The sequence below is a fragment of the Schistocerca piceifrons genome, chromosome 5 (genome assembly GCF_021461385.2).
Source record: "Schistocerca piceifrons isolate TAMUIC-IGC-003096 chromosome 5, iqSchPice1.1, whole genome shotgun sequence".
Taxonomy (NCBI): Eukaryota; Metazoa; Arthropoda; class Insecta; order Orthoptera; family Acrididae; genus Schistocerca; species Schistocerca piceifrons.
This window is the reverse complement of record NC_060142.1, coordinates 480,970,329-480,989,781: the sequence shown is the minus strand read 5'-3', so window position 1 is coordinate 480,989,781 and position 19,453 is coordinate 480,970,329. Positions and strand designations below refer to the sequence as shown.

The window sequence follows — 19,453 nt, the reverse complement described above, 5'->3', positions numbered from 1 at the left end:
AGGACCTTTATCTTCACCGTAAAGATTAAATCAGTACTGATAGGACAGTGTTTTACATCTGTTCCTTATGTTAATTCATCAGAAGCTTTGCATTGTTATTGAACTGCAAACAAAAAACTTCTCTTCTTTCAAGATGTCTGTGACCTTGCTATGGGAAGGCAGAAGGGGTGAGGGCTGAAAGTCTACTAGTGGGTACATTGCTACCTTCCATTCATCATTGTAGCCTTCCATCTGCAATTCATTGTCTCACTGATAAGATATCAATTGAAACTTATTAACAGTTTTGTTGTTTTATGGCTGTACAACATAACAAAAGCAATCCTAAATCAGCTTTAATAACTCAAAAGATTCCACTTGTGTTGTGGAGCATCTAGCAATGCATTGGCATACACAGCTCTGATTCTTAAATTTGTGCTCACATGAGGTGATTTTACCAAAAAGTAAGGAGAATCTGGACCAAAAATCAATTCATATATTCCTTTTCTATTTGATTAGTTTTACTGTTGTAGTTGTATTCATGCTTAAGTTATTGGTGTTGAGTTTCAAACTTATTTGTTCATTTTCAAACCATTACCTGAGTTGCACTCATGTGGTTAATGAAATAATGTCATAGTATAACATTTATAGGTTTTTTGCTCTTCTCAACAGTTCACATTAGAACGTACTGTATCCTTGATACTTCTAATTACTATAGCATTAAACAAGAATGGACTTTTCCAGTAAATAGACGTCTGATAGTATTCTACACAAAGTTACACAAATAATTTGTTTTGTATATTAGAAACGAACATCTGTATGGTAAGAGAGGTGGAGCAGTGGCTTTTTTTCCAAAGTATGTATTTTTTCTCCTAATATACACAAACATACACTGATAAGCCAAAGCATTACGACCATTGTCTACTGTTAAACTGAATGCTGTCTTGTGGTACTATGGGTACATGATGAGGTCTGGTAAGTATGTAAGTGAAGCAGAGGTGAATGAAAAATCATTCTAGAGATGGTAGGAGCTGCAAGTGGGGAAATATACTGACATAAGCAGTCCTGAAGAGACCAGGTTGTTATGTCCCAACACTTGGGAACAAACATCTTCAAAATGGTGAATATTGACAGCTGTTTGTATGCTACTGCTGTGAACATCTGTGGAAAGTTGTTGAAGGATGGTGAAACCACGAGGAGGTGACAAGGTGTTGGACACCTGTGCCTCATCACAGAAATTGGATTTGTAATTGTGGCATTAAGTAACACACAAGAAGAATGCGGTCAAATTGCAAATCAATAGGAGTACTGAGCAATTGCTGTCTTGGTCAAAAAATAAAAAGCCACCAGCTGATAAATCAATGACTTCCAAGCATTCTCACATGTATCATCCCATTCTTTATATCTCTACCTCCATGCAACTGTTTCCCATACTTGTCATTTTTGTTATCCATGATTCTTGAGGGTTCAAGTTCTCAGGTCCTTGACTGCTAACGCTGTAATTAATGCTCATGTAACAAATAGGTTGTTGTTGCTGCTTAGCCTAATGCTTTTGGAAATTATATTACACCCTCTATTTTCCTCTGCATTTCTCCAGTCCTTTATTATTACATTATCTATTTTATCTTTTAATGATATATCTAAAAACAAAGATGTAGTGACTTACCAAATGAAAGTGCTGGCAGGTCGACAGACACACAAACATACACACAAAATTCAAGCTTTCGCAACAAACTGTTACCTCATCAGGAAAGAGGGAAGGAGAGGGAAAGACGAAAGGATGTGGGTTTTAAGGGAGAGGGTAAGGAGTCATTCCAATCCCGGGAGCGGAAAGACTTACCTTAGGGGGAAAAAAGGACGGGTATACACTCGCGCACACACACACACACATATCCATCCACACATATATATATATATATATATATATATATATATATATATATATATATATATATATATATATATATATATATATATATATATATATATATATATATATATATATATATATATAGTTATAATAGAGGGAAACATTCCACGTAGGAAAAATATATCAAAAAACAAAGATGTAGTGACTTATCAAATGAAAGTGCTGGCAGGTCGACAGACACACAAACAAACACAAACATACACACAAAATTCAAGCTTTTGCAACAAACTGTTGCCTCATCAGAAAAGAGAGAAGGAGAGGGAAAGACGAAAGGATGTGGGTTTTAAGGGAGAGGGTAAGGAGTCATTCCAATCCCGGGAGCGGAAAGACTTACCTTAGGGGGAAAAAAGGACGGGTATACACTCGCACACACACACATATCCATCCACACATATTTAAATATGTCTGCTTGTGTCTGTATATGTGTGGATGAATATGTGTGTGTGTGCGAGTGTATACCCGTCCTTTTTTCCCCCTAAGGTAAGTCTTTCCGCTCCCGGGATTGGAATGACTCCTTACCCTCTCCCTTAAAACCCACATCCTTTCGTCTTTCCCTCTCCTTCCCTCTTTCCTGATGAGGCAACAGTTTGTTGCGAAAGCTTGAATTTTGTGTGTATGTTTGTGTTTGTTTGTGTCTGTCGACCTGCCAGCACTTTCATTTGGTAAGTCACTACATCTTTGTTTTTTGATATATGTATATATGTATATGTGTGGATGGATATGTGTGTGTGTGCGAGTGTATACCCGTCCTTTTTTCCCCCTAAGGTAAGTCTTTCCGCTCCCGGGATTGGAATGACTCCTTACCCTCTCCCTTAAAACCCACATCCTTTCGTCTTTCCCTCTCCTTCCCTCTTTCCTGATGAGGCAACAGTTTGTTGCGAAAGCTTGAATTTTGTGTGTATGTTTGTGTTTGTTTGTGTCTGTCGACCTGCCAGCACTTTCATTTGGTAAGTCACTACATCTTTGTTTTTTGATATATGTATATATGTATATGTGTGGATGGATATGTGTGTGTGTGCGAGTGTATACCCGTCCTTTTTTCCCCCTAAGGTAAGTCTTTCCGCTCCCGGGATTGGAATGACTCCTTACCCTCTCCCTTAAAACCCACATCCTTTCGTCTTTCCCTCTCCTTCCCTCTTTCCTGATGAGGCAACAGTTTGTTGCGAAAGCTTGAATTTTGTGTGTATGTTTGTGTTTGTTTGTGTGTCTGTCGACCTGCCAGCACTTTCATTTGGTAAGTCACTACATCTTTGTTTTTAGATATATTTTTCCTACGTGGAATGTTTCCCTCTATTATAACCTTATCTTTTAATGAGTTTTACTTGCACAATCTCCCTCATCAAATCTTGTGAGTGTTTGGGTCCTTGCTCTATCTTACGATTGCTCTTATTATTTGTATTTTATTGTATGTTATTAAACAGCCTTCCTTCACTTGTTTTATTCATGTAATTTTGGGTGAAGGTTTGAATTTATGTAACTGTTCCAGGACATTTATTCTGTTTATCTGTCATTTTGCATGTACGTCTGTCTTATCAATGCTATCTTCTACATAACTGTAAATTTATATTCTTCACTCATTTTGTTACTCACATTTTGTAAAGGTTTAGTTTTGAAGACTACATTTCTTATGAAAAATAATAGAATTGTTTCTGCTTTTGTTGCTATGTGGCACTACTTTTGTATTTATCACCGTCCTCTGACGGCTTCAGTTGTCTTCGTGGTTATCACATTGTAGCTAGTCAGTTAGTTTGCCATGACAGCTTTGTTTGTTACATGCTGTCTTTACATATCTGATCACCAAGATGTTCACAGTGTATACTTCAGGTGCTTAATTTTTGATGATACTTGTAGTTTCTTACTCTTGGATATTATGTGTATTACATTTGCTGTGTATTTTAGGTTTGCAGACAATGTGAAGATGGGTTCTACCCAAAATGCATCAGATAAAGCCATTGGTTTATCAGCTGGTGGTGTCTTATTTAATGACCAATACAGCAATTGTGCAGTACTCCTATTGACCGGAAACTTGAGGTTGGAGACTTGCCCACACTGTGAAGCAGAACAGACAGCAATCTGTGGACAATATGATGGCAAAGTACAATGCAAGTGCAGGCACAAGTGTTTCAGAGCATACCATTCATGAAACATTGAATATGGTCCCCCACGGCAGCTGGCCCCTGCCTGTACGTTGATCCAATGACATTCTGGATTACCATTGCAGTGAGGCGATGGCCATGTGCAGATACACAGTGGTTCAGATAAACAGTGGCTCAAAATATGCACAGCACCATGGACACAGGCCAATGGTATCAGTATTATGCAATGGAAGACATTCACCTGGACATTCAAGGGACATGTGGTAGTAATCAAAGGCGCCATCACGGCTGCAGACCACATGAATCTTACTTGCAGAGCACCTGCACCCCTTCTGTCATCTTCTAACAGAATAACTGTCCATGTCATGAGACCAGAATAATGCTACATAGGATTGAGGAGCATTATAATGTACTTACGTTGATGTCTTGGCCATTGAATTTGCTTGATCTGAACCTGATGGAAAATATGTGGGTTACCAGCAACACTTCTGCAAACTACCAGTCCATAATTTACAGGAATTGTGTGACCTGTGCATAGACATCTGGTTCCTCATTCCTCCAGAAACCTAGCAAGGACATGTTGAAACCAAACTACTCAGAATCGCTGCTTTGTTATGTTCTAAAGGTGGACCAACACTTCATTTAGCATGCTTTCATAATATTTTGTTTCATCATTATCTCTGTATAAAGTAGTTCCTGTAATTATCAGAATGAAAACATTACCACAAATCATAATTTGTTGTAAGTTTACTTAACAGACACGGCCTTTTAATGACTTAACTCATTCCAAATCCCTGAGAGCTCTCCGTGATGATGGGATTTACAAAACACATTGTTTAAATTGCTGAATGAATAGTTCCAAGTGATTTTAAACCTTCAGCATTTATTAGTACTGTTGGTCTTGAGTATAAAGAACTTTTAGCTTTGATAACTCATTATCTTTCAAATTACGTATTACTAAAATAGAAAGAAACATTCCACATGGGAAAAATATATTAAATGTAGCTCTCCAGCAGGGATACGACTTCCTCAAATCCTGCCCCGAAATGAGATCCATCCTTCATGAAATCCTCTCCACTCCACCAAGAATGTCTTTCCGCCATCCACCTAACCTTCGTAACCTCTTGGTTAATCCCTATGAAATCCCCAAACCACCTTCCCTACCCTCTGGCTCCTACACTTGTAACTGCCCCCGGTGTAAAACCTGTCCCATGCACCCTCCCACCACCACCTACTCCACTCCTGTAACCCGGAAGGTGTACACGATCAAAGGCGGAGCCACGTGTGAAAGCACCCACGTGATTTACCAACTGACCTGCCTACACTGTGATGCTTTCTATGTGGGAATGACCAGCAACAAACTGTCCATTCACATGAATGGACACAGGCAGACAATGTTTGTCGGTAATGAGGATCACCCTGTGGCTAAACATGCCTTGGTGCACGGCCAGCACATCCTGGCACAGTGTTACACCGTCCGGGTTATCTGGATACTTCCCACTAACACCAACCTATCAGAACTCCGGAGATGGGAACTTGCCCTTCAATATATCCTCTCTTCCCGTTATCCACCAGGCCTCAACCTCTGCTAATTTCAAGTTGCCGCCACTCATACCTCACCTGTCATTCAACATCATCTTTGCCTCAGCACTTCCGTCTCGACTGACATCTCTGCCCAAGCTCTTTGCCTTTAAATATGTCTGCTTGTGTCCGTATATGTGTGGATGGATATGTATGTGTGTGCTAGTGTATACCTGTCCTTTTTTCCCCCAAGGTAAGTCTTTCCGCTCCCAGGATTGGAATGACTCCTTACCTTCTCCCTTAAAATCCACATCCTTTCGTCTTTCCCTCTCCTTCCCTCTTTCCTGACGAAGCAACTGTTGGTTGCGAAAGCTTGAAATTTTGTGTGTGTGTTTGTGTGTTTTTTTATTGTGTCTATCTACCAGCGCTTTCCCGTTTGGTAAGTCATGGAATCTCTGTTTTTAATAAATTACATATTACCATATATTTGAATGTTTACCTTTACTTTCACCTCTGTTAATGAGAGACAGAATTCTTGTCATATTTATGTGCCCATGTATTAGACAGAATTGTCATGTTTATGTGCCCATGTATTACTGTGCTTCATATTTTCCCAGGTTCTTTTTACAAGATGAATCTTTGTTGAGCCATCTAGAAAGTCTAAGAAACTATTTTCTCCTGCAAGATGGTGAATTCTCTCAACTTCTCTGTACTCAGTTATTCCAAGGTATGTTATTCTCTGATATATGATATGAAGAACAAGTTAATTTGAAATGTAATGTTAGATGAATTATATAAGTATATTCAAAAAACTTTTCTGATACATGTAGGTAGAGCAAATTTTGCATATCAAATGGTGACAGGGGGAGCTACACACAAGAATCAGAGGTTCCTTCATGTATAAGATGGAAAGTAGGGTCAGAATGACTCACTAAATCAGAAATTAATTTAAGAACCCACTCTCAGTATCCCAGCCAAGGGTGACGGAGCAATGCTCGATGAGAGAGAGAAATTCCTCATTATTGTCCTTCATTGCTGTTTTGAGAACACATTGTTAAGTTCTTTTCTGATTTTAATTGTTCCTGTCTATACTTTTAAACTGGTCTCACTGTCATTTTTTACTAATACTTGTTTCTCCCAAGTGTGAACATTAAGAGACGAAAATCAACTTTAACATGTTATGTGAATCAGAAAATAAACAGCAGAAATTAAATTAAATCAATAATCCATGAGGATTGCGACATCAACATGATGAGTGACGATGTGGCAGTAATTATAATTACAAAGTTTCTGGGTGGAACAATGAAACTAGGATGAAATTCTGAACAAAAACCAATTGAACCTAAATGAAACTGATGAGAAAACAAAAATTGCTGTATTAATAATGCTATTGTGCTTTCATCAGTTCAGAAGTTCTGTGATTAAAAATGAGTCCATATTTTATATCAAAGCATAGATTATTGAAAATCAGGTGCCTCTGGTAGTGTGTGTTAAAATGGGCATCTTGTGAATCTGTCACATTCTAGCAAATATTTCATTGTCTTCCTATACTGATAACTCAGTGTATACATTTTTATACTTGGGTATCATAAAAACTATTGGAGTGTTGTGAATACTAATTCAAAGAATCTGGTGGATTTTTGTGTAACCTGAGTGTTGCCATACAACAAGGTTCCCAGTTTCTTGAACGGGTAATGAAGTCAAGCAGCCTGAAAAATGCTGAAATTTGAAATTTTCTTTAATGTTACCAGCCCAGCATATTCTTACTAAATTGTGATTCATTCTTCCACAGAAATAAAATGCTTTCATATCATATAAATGAAGTAATTTGTTGCCTCAGTTATTACAGAAGTGATGAATCAGTTGCAACATTGAAAGCTGCAACACCTATTGCCAAAGAATGTGTGACTTTGATAGCTTATTCTGTGACATTGAATTCACAGTCAATAAACAAGTGACAGCTGTGTCACACAATTCTGCTGAAGGAAATGTACCACAGTATGGCAGTTGCAATAAATATGCATACCTGATTTTGTTGACGACTAATTTTGTGAAAAATAGTCTGCCAAAACTGGTAGTCAATAAAGAAAATTTGTGTTCTTGATGTAAGATTTTTATCCACACATTTTAAATCAGCAGATCACATGTCTCCCCATTCATAATGTCAAAAAATGACATATTTTTGTGAAATTCCCATTTATCAGCCACAGTTAATGCATACTCGGGGGGGAAAAAAAATGCTGAATACTGAAGGGCTTCATTATCATTGTTCGTAACTTCGCTGAGATAACAAAAATATTGAATCAAAGAATATATATTTAGAAAACTGGGAATAAACAGTCAAGAGATGTCAAAAATATAACTGTACTTCGCTACAATGGAACCTTTCTGCTTCCATTGCTGCCACATTGATTCACCATCCTGTGCCACCCAGCCTCCCTGCCTTAAGTGTGAGATGTCCTGGTGGGGTCTGCCTCTGTGGTGTTTGCTCTTGCAAAGTTGTTTGTTGAGATGCTGGGGGAAGCAAACCTGGTGTTGTTTTTTTCAGAGCCATAGGTGCTCTATGTTATCTCTTGGTTGAAGGCTTGGGAATAATCAGAGAGCATAATAGGTTTTCCATTTTGTATGTGTGTGTCTCTGTGTAATACCCCCTAAGACCCCAAATATGATGACCACAATAAAAGCACTCCGTCTTCAGGCCACGAGTGGCCTACCGGGACCATCCGACCGACGTGTCATCCTCAGAGGAGGATGCGGATAGGAGGGGCGTGGGGTCAGCACACCGCTCTCCCGGTCGCTATGATGGTATTCTTGACCGAACTCGCTACTATTCGGTCGAATAGCTCCTCAATTGGCATCACGAGGCTGAGTGCACCCCGAAAAATGGCAACAGCGCATGGCGGCCTGGACGGTCACCCATCCAAGTGCCGACCACGCCCGACAGCGCTTAACTTCGGTAATCTCACGGGAACCGGTGTATCCACTGCGGCAAGGCCGTTGCCGATGACCACAATGGTGGCTTGATAATGCCCAATCAGAGCTACTATGAGTACACTATTTGAAATCCTTGCGGATAAAGTTGAGCAAGTTACATGTCACGTCTCTGGGAGTGTTCCCAATCAAAATATCTGTTGTTGTAACTGTTTGTGAGTGATAAACTTTGCCATTGAGTTGGTCCCTGTAGTCATAGACATCACATCTTTCATGAAATCAACTGGGATGTAGATATTCTGCCATATACTATTTCTTCAACAGATGTGCCAGTGTCAGACTTGCAAGCAGTGTGTAAGTCCAGTAAAACTAATGGTGGGGTCTGTGTCCATTTGTCCTCATGGCATATTACAGCTGCCTTCAAGGCCTTGTCCATTACTTTGTGGGTGATAGCTGGTAGTTTTATGGTGGTACAACTCACACAGCTTGGCTAGTTTTTGGAACAGAATTGACTCAAACTGTCTACATCTATCAGTTGTTCCATGTATTGAACACCAAAATGTGCTATCCATGTGCTGAAAAAGGTCTTTGCCATTGTCTCGGCTGAAATATCAGTGGTAGGATCAATGTCTGCCCTACGTGTAAACAGGCAGCAGAATCCCTCTGATGGCTATTGTGACCCCACCAAGTCAACTAGACCGAGCGAGGTGGCGCAGTGGTTAGCACACTGGACTCGTATTCGGGAGGCCGATGGTTCAATCCCGCGTACGGCCATCATGATTTAGGTTTTCCATGATTTCCTTAAATCGCTCCAGGCAAATGCCTGGATGGTTCCTTTGAAAGGGCACGACCGACTTCCTTCCCCATCCTTCCCTAATCCGATGAGACCAATGACCTCACTGTTTGGTCTCTTCCACCAAACAACCCATCCTCCAAGTCAACACATACTTGCACAAATCTTTCACACCTGTTGGGAAATGTCCCCAAAAGGGAGGGAGGGGGGGGGGGGGGGTTGGACATGATGTTCCACTTTATTCCTGTGACTATGTCTTACGGTGTTTGTTTATGTCAGGCCACACAAAACGCTGTGCCAGTATACACACCATGTTTTTTATACCTGGATGTGTCAGACCATGAACACTCCAAAATGCTTGCCCGGGATGGGTTGTGGGTACAAAAAGCGGTGTCTTCCTCTAGAGATGTCGTACCAAATTTTCAGCTTGAATTTAGTTGCCATATTTACACTAGTTGGAGACCAGTTGTCCTATTTGAGAGGAAATCTTACAACTGTGTGTCATTGCCTTGCACAGTCACTAACTCATGAAAATTAATGCTTTGTTGTACACTGTTTACACCTGAAAGGTAATGTGCAGAAAAGTCCTGTGCCACTGATGTATACTGTGTCAGTCATCAATTGTGCTGTAAATTATGTTTCCCTGTATTGCCTAGGAAAATTGTATTTGCTGCATTGCTTGAAAATAGATGTTAGGGATTTGCGATCATTGAATATAGTGAAATCCTTAGTGTCCAGAAGTACCTCATTGATGGCTTCAGAAGCTACTAGCAACTTGCAGTCATACACTCTCCATTCTGCCTCCCCGTCTGCCCGTGCACTCAGTTTGCCGACAAAATGCAATGTACTGCCAAACAGAGTTAATGTATTGTTGAAAAACTTCACATATTATTGTTTGACTGTCATCTGCCACAACAGTCAAAGAATCAGGGTGTGATAAAAGTGTCACATTGACAACACTTATTCTTGGTATGTAGTAGAAGGTAGTGCTTGCTGTGTAGGCTGCACCTTTCCCAGTAATGCAGAAATTTCTGATGCTATAACCAAACATTCCAAAACGCTACTTTTTTTGTCCTAGTACACACTTCCTGTTATTGAAGGTTACACCATAGTCACTGAAGCATTGGAAAACCTGCCTCAAATGTTCTCCATGTTCGCTTGATGTTCTGGAAAAAAATCAGTACATCGTAAAACAGAAGTATAGCCCATGCAAAACTTTCTCAGTAAACTGTTGCTACATCTGGACTGAGCATCTAAACCCAAAAACAGTCTACATCTACATGACTAATTGCAATCCACACTTAAGTGCCTGGCAAAGGGTTCATTGAACAAGCTTTCTGTACCGTTTCACTATGCAGGAAAAATGAACACTTAAATTTTTATTGTGTGCTCTCTGATTTCTCATATTTTATTACAATAATCATTTTTCCCTACTTAGATTGGTGTCAACAAAATATTTTTTCATTTGGAGGAGAAAGTTGGTGATTGAAATTTCATGAAACGATCTTGTAACAATGAAAAACACCCTTGTTTTGATTATTGTTGTCCCAATTCACATGTCCTTCCCATGACAGTCACTCCCTATTTCATGTTAATACAAAACAGGCTGCCTTCTCTGAACTTTGTTAATGTCCTCTGTCAATTGCATCTGATAGGCATCCCATACTGCACAGCAGTATTCTGGAAGAGGACGGACAAGTATAGTGTAGGCAGTTTTTTTAATAGACCTGTTGCATCTTCTAAGTGTTCTGGCGATAGAATGCCATCTTTAGTTCACCTTCCCCACAAAATCATTTATGTGGTGGTTGCAGTTTAAGTTGTTCATAATAGTAATCCCTAAAATTTTAGTTGACTTGACGGCCTTTAGAATTGTGTGATCTATTGTGTAACCAAAATTAACAGATTCCTTTTAGTACTCATGTGGATGACCTCACACTTTTCATCATTAGTCAATTGCCACTTTTTGTGCCATTCAGATATCTTATCTAAATCATTTTGCGGTTGGTTTTGATCTTCTGATGACACTACTGAATGATAAATGACAGCATCCTCTGCAAACAATCTAAGAGGGCTGTTCATATTGTCCCCTGAATCATTTATATAGATTAGGAACAACAGAGGCTATATAAAAATTCCTTTGGGAATGTCAGATATCACTTTTGTTTTAGTTGATGGCTTTATGTCAGTCACTATGAATTGTGACATTTCAGACAGAAAATCAAAAATCCAGTTGTACAACTAAGATGATGCTCCATAGGCAAGCAATTTTATAAGACTTTGCTTGAGAGGAACAGTGTCAGAAGCCTATTGGAAATTCAGAAATATGAACAATTTAAGATCTCTGGTTAGTAGCACTCTTTACTTCATGAGCATAAAGAGATAGTAATATTTCCTAAGAATGATATTTTCCAAGCAAATGTTTCATAATATTGAAACATAATATATGTTTCAAAATCCTACTGCAAATTGACACCAGAGATATGGGTCTGTAAGTCAGTGGATTACTCCTGTTTCCTTTCTTGACTATTGGTGTGACCTTTGAAACTTTCCAGTCTTTAGGTACAGTTCTTTTATTGAGTGAGAGGTTATAAACAATTTCTAAATATGGAGCTATTATATCAGCTTACTCTGAAAAGTACCCAATTGATATACAATCTGGACCAGAAGACTTGCCTTTATTAAGTGATTTAAGCTGCTTCGCTACACTGAGGATATCTACTTCTATGTTATTCATATTGGAAACTGTTCTTGATCTGAATTCTGGAATATTTACGTTGTCTTCTTTGATGGAGTCTTGGAGAACCCTATTTAGTAACTTTGCTTTAGTGGTACTGTCGTCAGTAACATTACCATTGATATCGCACAGTGTTGGTATTGACTGTGCTTGCTGCTGATGTACTTTACGTACTGCCTTATTCTCTTTGGATAAGCTCTTGCACAAACCACTATTCTAAAAAAAAAAAAAAAAAAAAAAAAAAAAAAAAAAAAAAAAAAAAAAAAAAAAAAAAAAGTGATCGTTTTAATAAGCTGTTAGTTCGTGCAGATTAGTTACCAGGTACTTTATGTGATATTGTCCTTGTGTTTAGTGCTTGGAATCACACGACATTGTCTCCACATTTTATCTTTCTTGGGGAGAAAATGCAAAGAGATGCACAAGGACTGTCATCAAATAATGCCATCCAGTGGTTGCTTGTCAAATCCCCTTTTGGCTACTGCCAGGCAATCAATTGGTATTTTCTGCAGGCATACGGGTACTGGTTGGCCCGGAGTAGTCTTGATAAAATGTCTCATGTTGTGTTTCAAAGCTTTTCTCTCTCTATGTGGCATAGTGATTGATGGGAACTGTGAAAGCAGCTATGTGTGAGGGTAGTTTGAAAAGTACTCTGAATGGAATAGAAAGAAATGACTAATCACCAAGCAAGGTGGAGTGGTAGTTAGCACACTGGATTCACATTCAGGAGGATGATGGTACAAACCCTGATTTAGGTTTTCCATGATTTCCTTAAATCACTTCAGGCAAATTCTGGGATGGTTCTTTTGGGCCGACTTCCTTCCCTAATCCAATAGGACCTTGCTGTTAGGTCCCCTCCCCTGAATCAACCAGTCTACGAACCAACCAACCAAATGACTGATCTCAGCAAAATGTCTCTGTTTTTCAATGTAGCCACTCTGTACACTAACGCACTTGGTCCTGTGAAGCTCCAATGTCTTCATCCCACCTCAGGCAGGCTTGCAAAATATCCGCCAACTTCGGGTGTAAGTTCTTCATTTGAAGAGAATCTCTGTCCACTGAGGAAAATTTTGAAATTGGGGAATAAATGGTTGTCCCATAATTGTGTGATCAGTGAAAGATAATCTTTCAGCAGAATTCCATTTGCATCTCAGAAAACTGACGCCATGGTCTTTCTGGCTGACCGTGTTGCCTTTGCATAATTTGGTGGTGGTAAATCAACATGTGTCAATTGCTTTGACTGTTGTTTTGTCTCTGGGGTGTAGTAGTGGACCCAAATTTTTGCTGTGCTCACAAACTGGCTCAAAAAATATCGGTGATTGCTCTTATAATCGGTCATACAATGTTTGGACGTTTCCATTCTGCTGCACTCCTGCATTAAGACCAGTGACTCCCATCTAGTAGATAAGTTCTCATATCAAATTCCACTGTTAAAATGTGATATGCCTGTTCAGATGACAGCTCTCCAGCTTCATCAATTTCTTGCACTTTCAGCTGATGACCTTCCATGACCTATTATGCACATCTGCAATAATTTCTGCGATAGTGGCACATATTGGCCAACCATTACACAGATTATCATCTAAGTATGAAATTATAATGAATCCAGACCATTAGATGCTTACAGGAGTTGATAAATATCAACGGGGACAGTTGAAAATGTGTGCCCCGACCAGGACTCGAAGCCGGGATCTCCTGCTTACATGGGCGACACTCTATGCGACTGAGCCATCGAGGACACAGAGGATAGTGCAACTGCAGGGACTTATCTCTGGCATGCTCCCCTTGAGACCCACACTTCCAACTTACTGTCCACACACTACATTTGTAGTGCCCCCTCATTACTCGTGGCAGTTAATCTACCAATTCCTGTAAGAGTTTGGGCAATATGAGTGCATTCACACTGAAGAAGATCATTGGCTGGTAAGCCTTATCTATATGAAGATGGTATCTGTTCTTTCAGACAAGTCAGATGTCAGATACTGCCACGAGTAATGTGTATAGTGGGCAGGGGCACTACAAATGTAGTGTGTGAACAGTAAGTTGGAAGTGTGGGTCTCACGGGGAGCATGGCAGAGATAAGTCCCTGCAGTCGCACTATACTCTGTGTCCTCAATGGCTCAGTCAGATAGAGCGTCTGCCATGTAAGCAGGAGATCCCAGGTTCGAGTTGCACTTGGGGCACACATTTTCAACTGTCTCCATTGATATTTATCAATGGCTGTAAGCAGCTAATGGTCTGGATTCATTGTAATTTCATTCTTCAAGAGCTGCAATATCACCAATGGTAGCCATTGTTTCGGACATGTCCGAAAGACCAGATACCATCTTCATGTATCATCTAAGTTGTCCTGACCAATTTAGACTCATTTGGCCACATGATGACAGTTGAATGTGAAGGAGCAGAGTCTCCCAACGTGTTCTGAAAATCAGCATGAATTCCTTTTCTTTCATATGTTTCTTAATACCTTATGTAATCACTGTTGGAATTTCAATTTTTTCTACCTTCACAAACCACTACACAGGAACAACAACAGATAGACTTCCACACTATAGATATCTACCCATAGCATCGGTGCATCACGTGTTTACTCATAAAGGATTACCTGGTATTACATGGGAATCTCATTGCGCTAGCACTGGCATGTGGTGGTGATTCCATGAACTTTTCAAACTACCCTCATAAAAAGTGTTTTGATTCTTGTACCTGTCTTGTGAGATGAGGTGCCTGGATGCCGTTAATGATGCTGGCTGAAATTTTGTTGATTAAACAACCATTCTTGATATTCCATAGCAAATTGAAAATAACTAGGAAATCTGCTCCTATTAGCTTTGATAAATCTGCTACAACAAAGTTCCTTTTATACTTCCTGCCAAGTCTGAAGTCTACTGGTAGAGTTTTCTCACTGAACGTCACACCTGAGAATTATAGTGGTGTTGGTTGTCTCAGAACTCACAGCATCTTTGGTGGGTACAAAGGAGCATCTGAGCCCATGTCTATCAGGCATTTGCATCACCACATTTGAGCTCTGTCTCTGTGGTTTTCAGACACTTAAACAGCTGTTCACTATGGCACTGGTAGCTGTAACAGCTGTTATTGATCTATTTGTTGTATTGGCATTGTGTATAGCTTAAGGTGCTGGTCAAAGCTGTCTTCAACCTCTATAAGAGTTTGTCTAGTCGCATGGTGGTGAGCACTTTAGGCCTGTTGACCGAAATGGTTGTGATACCAAAAAAACTGGCTTCCTTTTGGGTAAGCCCTAATGTTCCTTGTAGAGGAGCAGAAGGGGGTTCCATGTCATCTTGTGAACTTTCACTGTTGGAAATTTCTGCTTGTTCTCATTACACCATTAAAGTTCATACATGGTGTGACAACTGTTGTATTTGTGTCTCATTTGTTGCAGTTCTTTCTGGAGACCTGTGAAGCTCTTCCGCTGTAGTACTTTGACTACTTCTGTTGTCACTACAACCGATGTTCGTTGAAGTGAGAACGTTCAGAGCATTTGACCATCAACCTATTCAAGTGAATTTAGGTTTAATTACAAGTTTGAATTTATGGTGGTTTCCACTGGTACCAGCAAGCACTTGACAACAACATCCAAAGCAATGAGTCCGGCATTGATGTGTCATATGTGAGGCCAGAGATACTGTGAAGGAGTTTTGTTCACGTCTCTTTATGATATAATAACTGGCGAATTTATGGTGCCCTTGATCAGGAAATCTATTGCATCACTGTTGAATTCAAGCATTCATAACAATTGAGTGTGACTATGATATCTTCCACCATAGATGTAAACTTTGATAAAGTTTGCTGATGACATAGGCAAACTTTGTCTTATACTTTGTTATCACAATATAGAAAAAATTTGCTTCCACTTGTACAAACCAATCTTTTTGGTTTTGTGACCAAAAAAGTGGTATACAGAGGGCCACATATAAGATCAAACCAGTTTCTGATAGACTGCTGATACAACAAGTACGGATGAAATTTGGACTGGGCTGGCTTTCATCTTGCTCTTTCTTCCTTGGTGCTGTCTTGTAACTGTCTGTAAATTCTTGTCTTCCATTGTTGACTTGATTTAAACTTGTGCACTTCATGAAACATCCTTGCAGATTATAACTGTGTGCCGGACCGGGACTCAAACTCGGGACCTTTGCCTTTCGCAGGCCAGTGCTCTACCATATGAGCTATCCAAGCATGACTCACTCCCCTTCCTCACAGTTTTACTTTTGCCAGTACCTTGTCTCCTCCCTTCCAAACTTCACAGAATCTCTCCCACAAACCAAGTTCAAGTCTCGGTCCGGCACAGTTTTAATCTGCCTGGAAGTTTCAGATCAGTACACATGCCACTGTAGAGTGAAAATCTCATTCTTTGTGCGCTTCATGTCCATAAAACTGGTACGGCTTCATAAAACCAGGGTCACCACTGAAGGTACTGTTTATATACTGCAGTTGATATACAATAAAAAAAAAAAACCTGGTGCAGTACTAAATTGTATTATTAATTATTACTGTTCATAACTTTGCTCAGACATCAAGAATATTGAATCAAAGACTATACTTGCAGAAGAAAAAAACTAGGAGTAAACAATAAGAGCTTTCAGAAACACAACTGTACTTTGCTGTGTTGGAACCTCTCTGCTCACAGTGCTGCCACATCAATTCTCTGTTGTCCGCCACAGTTGAGTCAAGATGGTAGAACACTAATAAAGTTGCTGTTATGAACAGTTGTGACAAAACAAGTTAAAAAGTTGCGGAACGCAGGAAGTTGGTAACAGACATGATCTCATTTGTTCACAAGTTGTTGGCTTCTGTTACAAAAGTAATGAGTACTTTAGATTTTTCAGATCAGATTCTTTATAATTCAATTTTAGATGAAGATTTAGTAAATTATGAAGATGAATGTTCTTCAGATTCTGTAATGTCAGTTGCACTGTGAAGGAATATTTGTCGTATCATTTTACAATCGGAACAAATGCAACTAAAGTTTTTTTGCAGTTATAAAAATAAAGAAGAAGAATAAGAAGAGGAAGAAAAGAGGAAGGTCAGTGAAAACTAATTGTGTGTGATGCCTGCTCTCACTAATAATTTATGAAGGCACCACTTTACATGAGAGCTATCACCATTACATCAATCCATCAATCATTAAACAGAGCATCAATCCATTTTTGATCTTGTTTAAATTCTACATTGGACTGAGAAAAATATCGTTCACTAGCACCCATTCTTGCTGATGCTGTACACTTTAACATGTAAAAAATATATCTCAGTCGCATTATTTGATAATCTGTGTACAACCAATGAACATCATAGTCTGTCCTGTGCACATGAATCTACGCTAGAACATACGCTTCTACTTGATATACTCCTGGCCCAACTCTTAAGCCTTGTTCTCTTCCCTTTCATTCTGTTCGCTTGTGCACTTTTAGGCTATTTAATACCACAAGTGTTTTTACTAAAACTTCTATTTCTTGAGTTCTTACTAGGCTGATCTGAATAAAATTAGGCTTTTGTTCCTTCTAGCTGGCTGTTTTCGACTCTGAAAGATACATCCCCATTTAAAATAAAAAGCTGCCGTTACTGAAATCATGAAAGTACATGGACCAAAACAATACGAAAATTATTACTAGATTTTAGCTTCTGGAAGAACTGGTTATATCTTTTGAAGCTGTGGGAATAAACGATAATAATGAAGTCCATGTGAAGTTGAAAATCATCGCATAAATGATGTCACAAAAAGATCTGTGCATGTAGATACAGTTACCTAGAAGATAACAAGATATTCAAACTTTTTTGTTAATATTAACAATTAATGTAATTCTGAGACAAGGCTATAAATAAATCAGAGAACATAAGTTCATAATAAATACAGAAAAGATCTGGGAAAGTGAAGAAAACACTGCAGCCTGGTGGTATCAGAACCTGTAATAAGTAATGGCTTAGTGCTTTATTTACATTTTGAACAGCATAAGAGAAGGAAGTACTTCCATTTTTATAGCTACCACTCTTTAACCCTCGAGGGGGCTCACCTATATATAAAGTGTGCCAGCCACAAATAACATTGTCTTGTATCATTCCAGTGTTGTTTTCAATTGTTGCAAGCTCATACCTATTCCTTCATTATTGCTTCAGCTGACACAGTGATAAATTGGTGCTGTCTTAACACTCAAGTGAGCAGTAGTAATGTAAAATAAACAACGAGCTAGGTGAGAAAAAATTTACAATCCATGCAAGAAAATGACCCAGGATCCGAGCTTGCAGTTCAATCCCACAATGAGGCAGTTATGTATGAGATAATTAGCAATTGAATAAACAGTTGGCTGGTATCTGGTGCAACTGTCCTGTTTAATGCTTCAACTGGCTCATTACTATGGGGTAACTCTTGTATGTGGCAACAGTGATACAATGAATGTTTATTTTATCATTGTTTAATTAAACTAAGATTAAACTATGATTTTGCTCATACGTGTTTACCTTCGTAATATAAAGACAGCCATTCCCTACATGTGTACAAAGTATGCCACACACCAACTTGTGTTATAAAAAAAGCTACGTGCCCACTTGAGGGTTAAAATAATTTGTTCCATCCATTAAAGCTCAAGTGCTTCCAGTTGGCCCAAGGTAATAAAACAAAGACATTATCATCTGACTCATGACCTCACCAGCATTCTTTGATAGTAACAAGTTATAACTGAAATCTACCTATCACTGCCTATTGGAAAATGTGTGTTTTTTGTCATGGCCCTGCACAGTTTTGGCCCGATTTGCAATAAATGTGCTCTTCAAATGAATTGTATTATCCCCTTAAATAGCATCAGAAAGAGGGCGTAGCTAATGTACTTCTCCTCCTCTTCCTCCTCCTCCTCCTCCTCCTCCTCCTCCTCCTCCTCCTTGTTGTAGAATACAGTGATTGATCAAAGGGCAACTCTCCTAACCCCGAATCCTCTAACTTATGTTTTTCTCACTATTCACATTTAATGTGCACTCTTCTTATATCATATCCCATGGTTAACGGCTTTTTTGAGGACAAATTAGTATAATCAGTGTGTGCTTCATTATTTTAGTGGTGGGAACATAAAGCATACATTTTGAGAGAATCAAGAATTTGTCAAGTGCCAATTCTTGTGAGTGGCCTTTTTTTTTTCAAATTTTGCTGCAATACTGGATTTCCAGCAGACTCCAAGATTTCATGATTTTCAACATTTTTGGTATGTTCAGAACTGATTCCCCTAATTATGACTTTTACATCTGTGAAAGGACACAAAGAACTGTTTTGGCACTAGGAAATTCACTAATTCGAATTACAAGTGGTTACGAAAACAAAATTCTTCTAGTTTGCTAGTACTTCAGGAGGATAGAGATGCCATTTGTAGAAATTTTTACAGTAAGAAACACGAAAGTGTTGCATTGAATGTCAGTGTTTAAAGTGAGAGTAAAAAGTGAATGCAGTGTTAGTGTTCATGGTCACAATCGTA

At 39.0% G+C, this 19,453-nt stretch overlaps 1 protein-coding gene and 1 pseudogene across 1 annotated transcript in view; one reads left to right on the top strand and one right to left on the bottom strand.

Moving 5' to 3' along the window:
- The window catches only part of LOC124799271 (gamma-tubulin complex component 6), a 243,404-nt gene that overhangs the window by 185,730 nt on the left and 38,221 nt on the right, over positions 1-19,453 (top strand). The window contains exon 14 of the mRNA XM_047262836.1: positions 6,141-6,250. Within this exon, the coding sequence (XP_047118792.1) occupies positions 6,141-6,250 (110 nt within the window). The remainder of the gene's footprint in view (positions 1-6,140; positions 6,251-19,453) is intronic.
- LOC124799637 lies at positions 8,408-8,525 on the bottom strand (annotated as a pseudogene).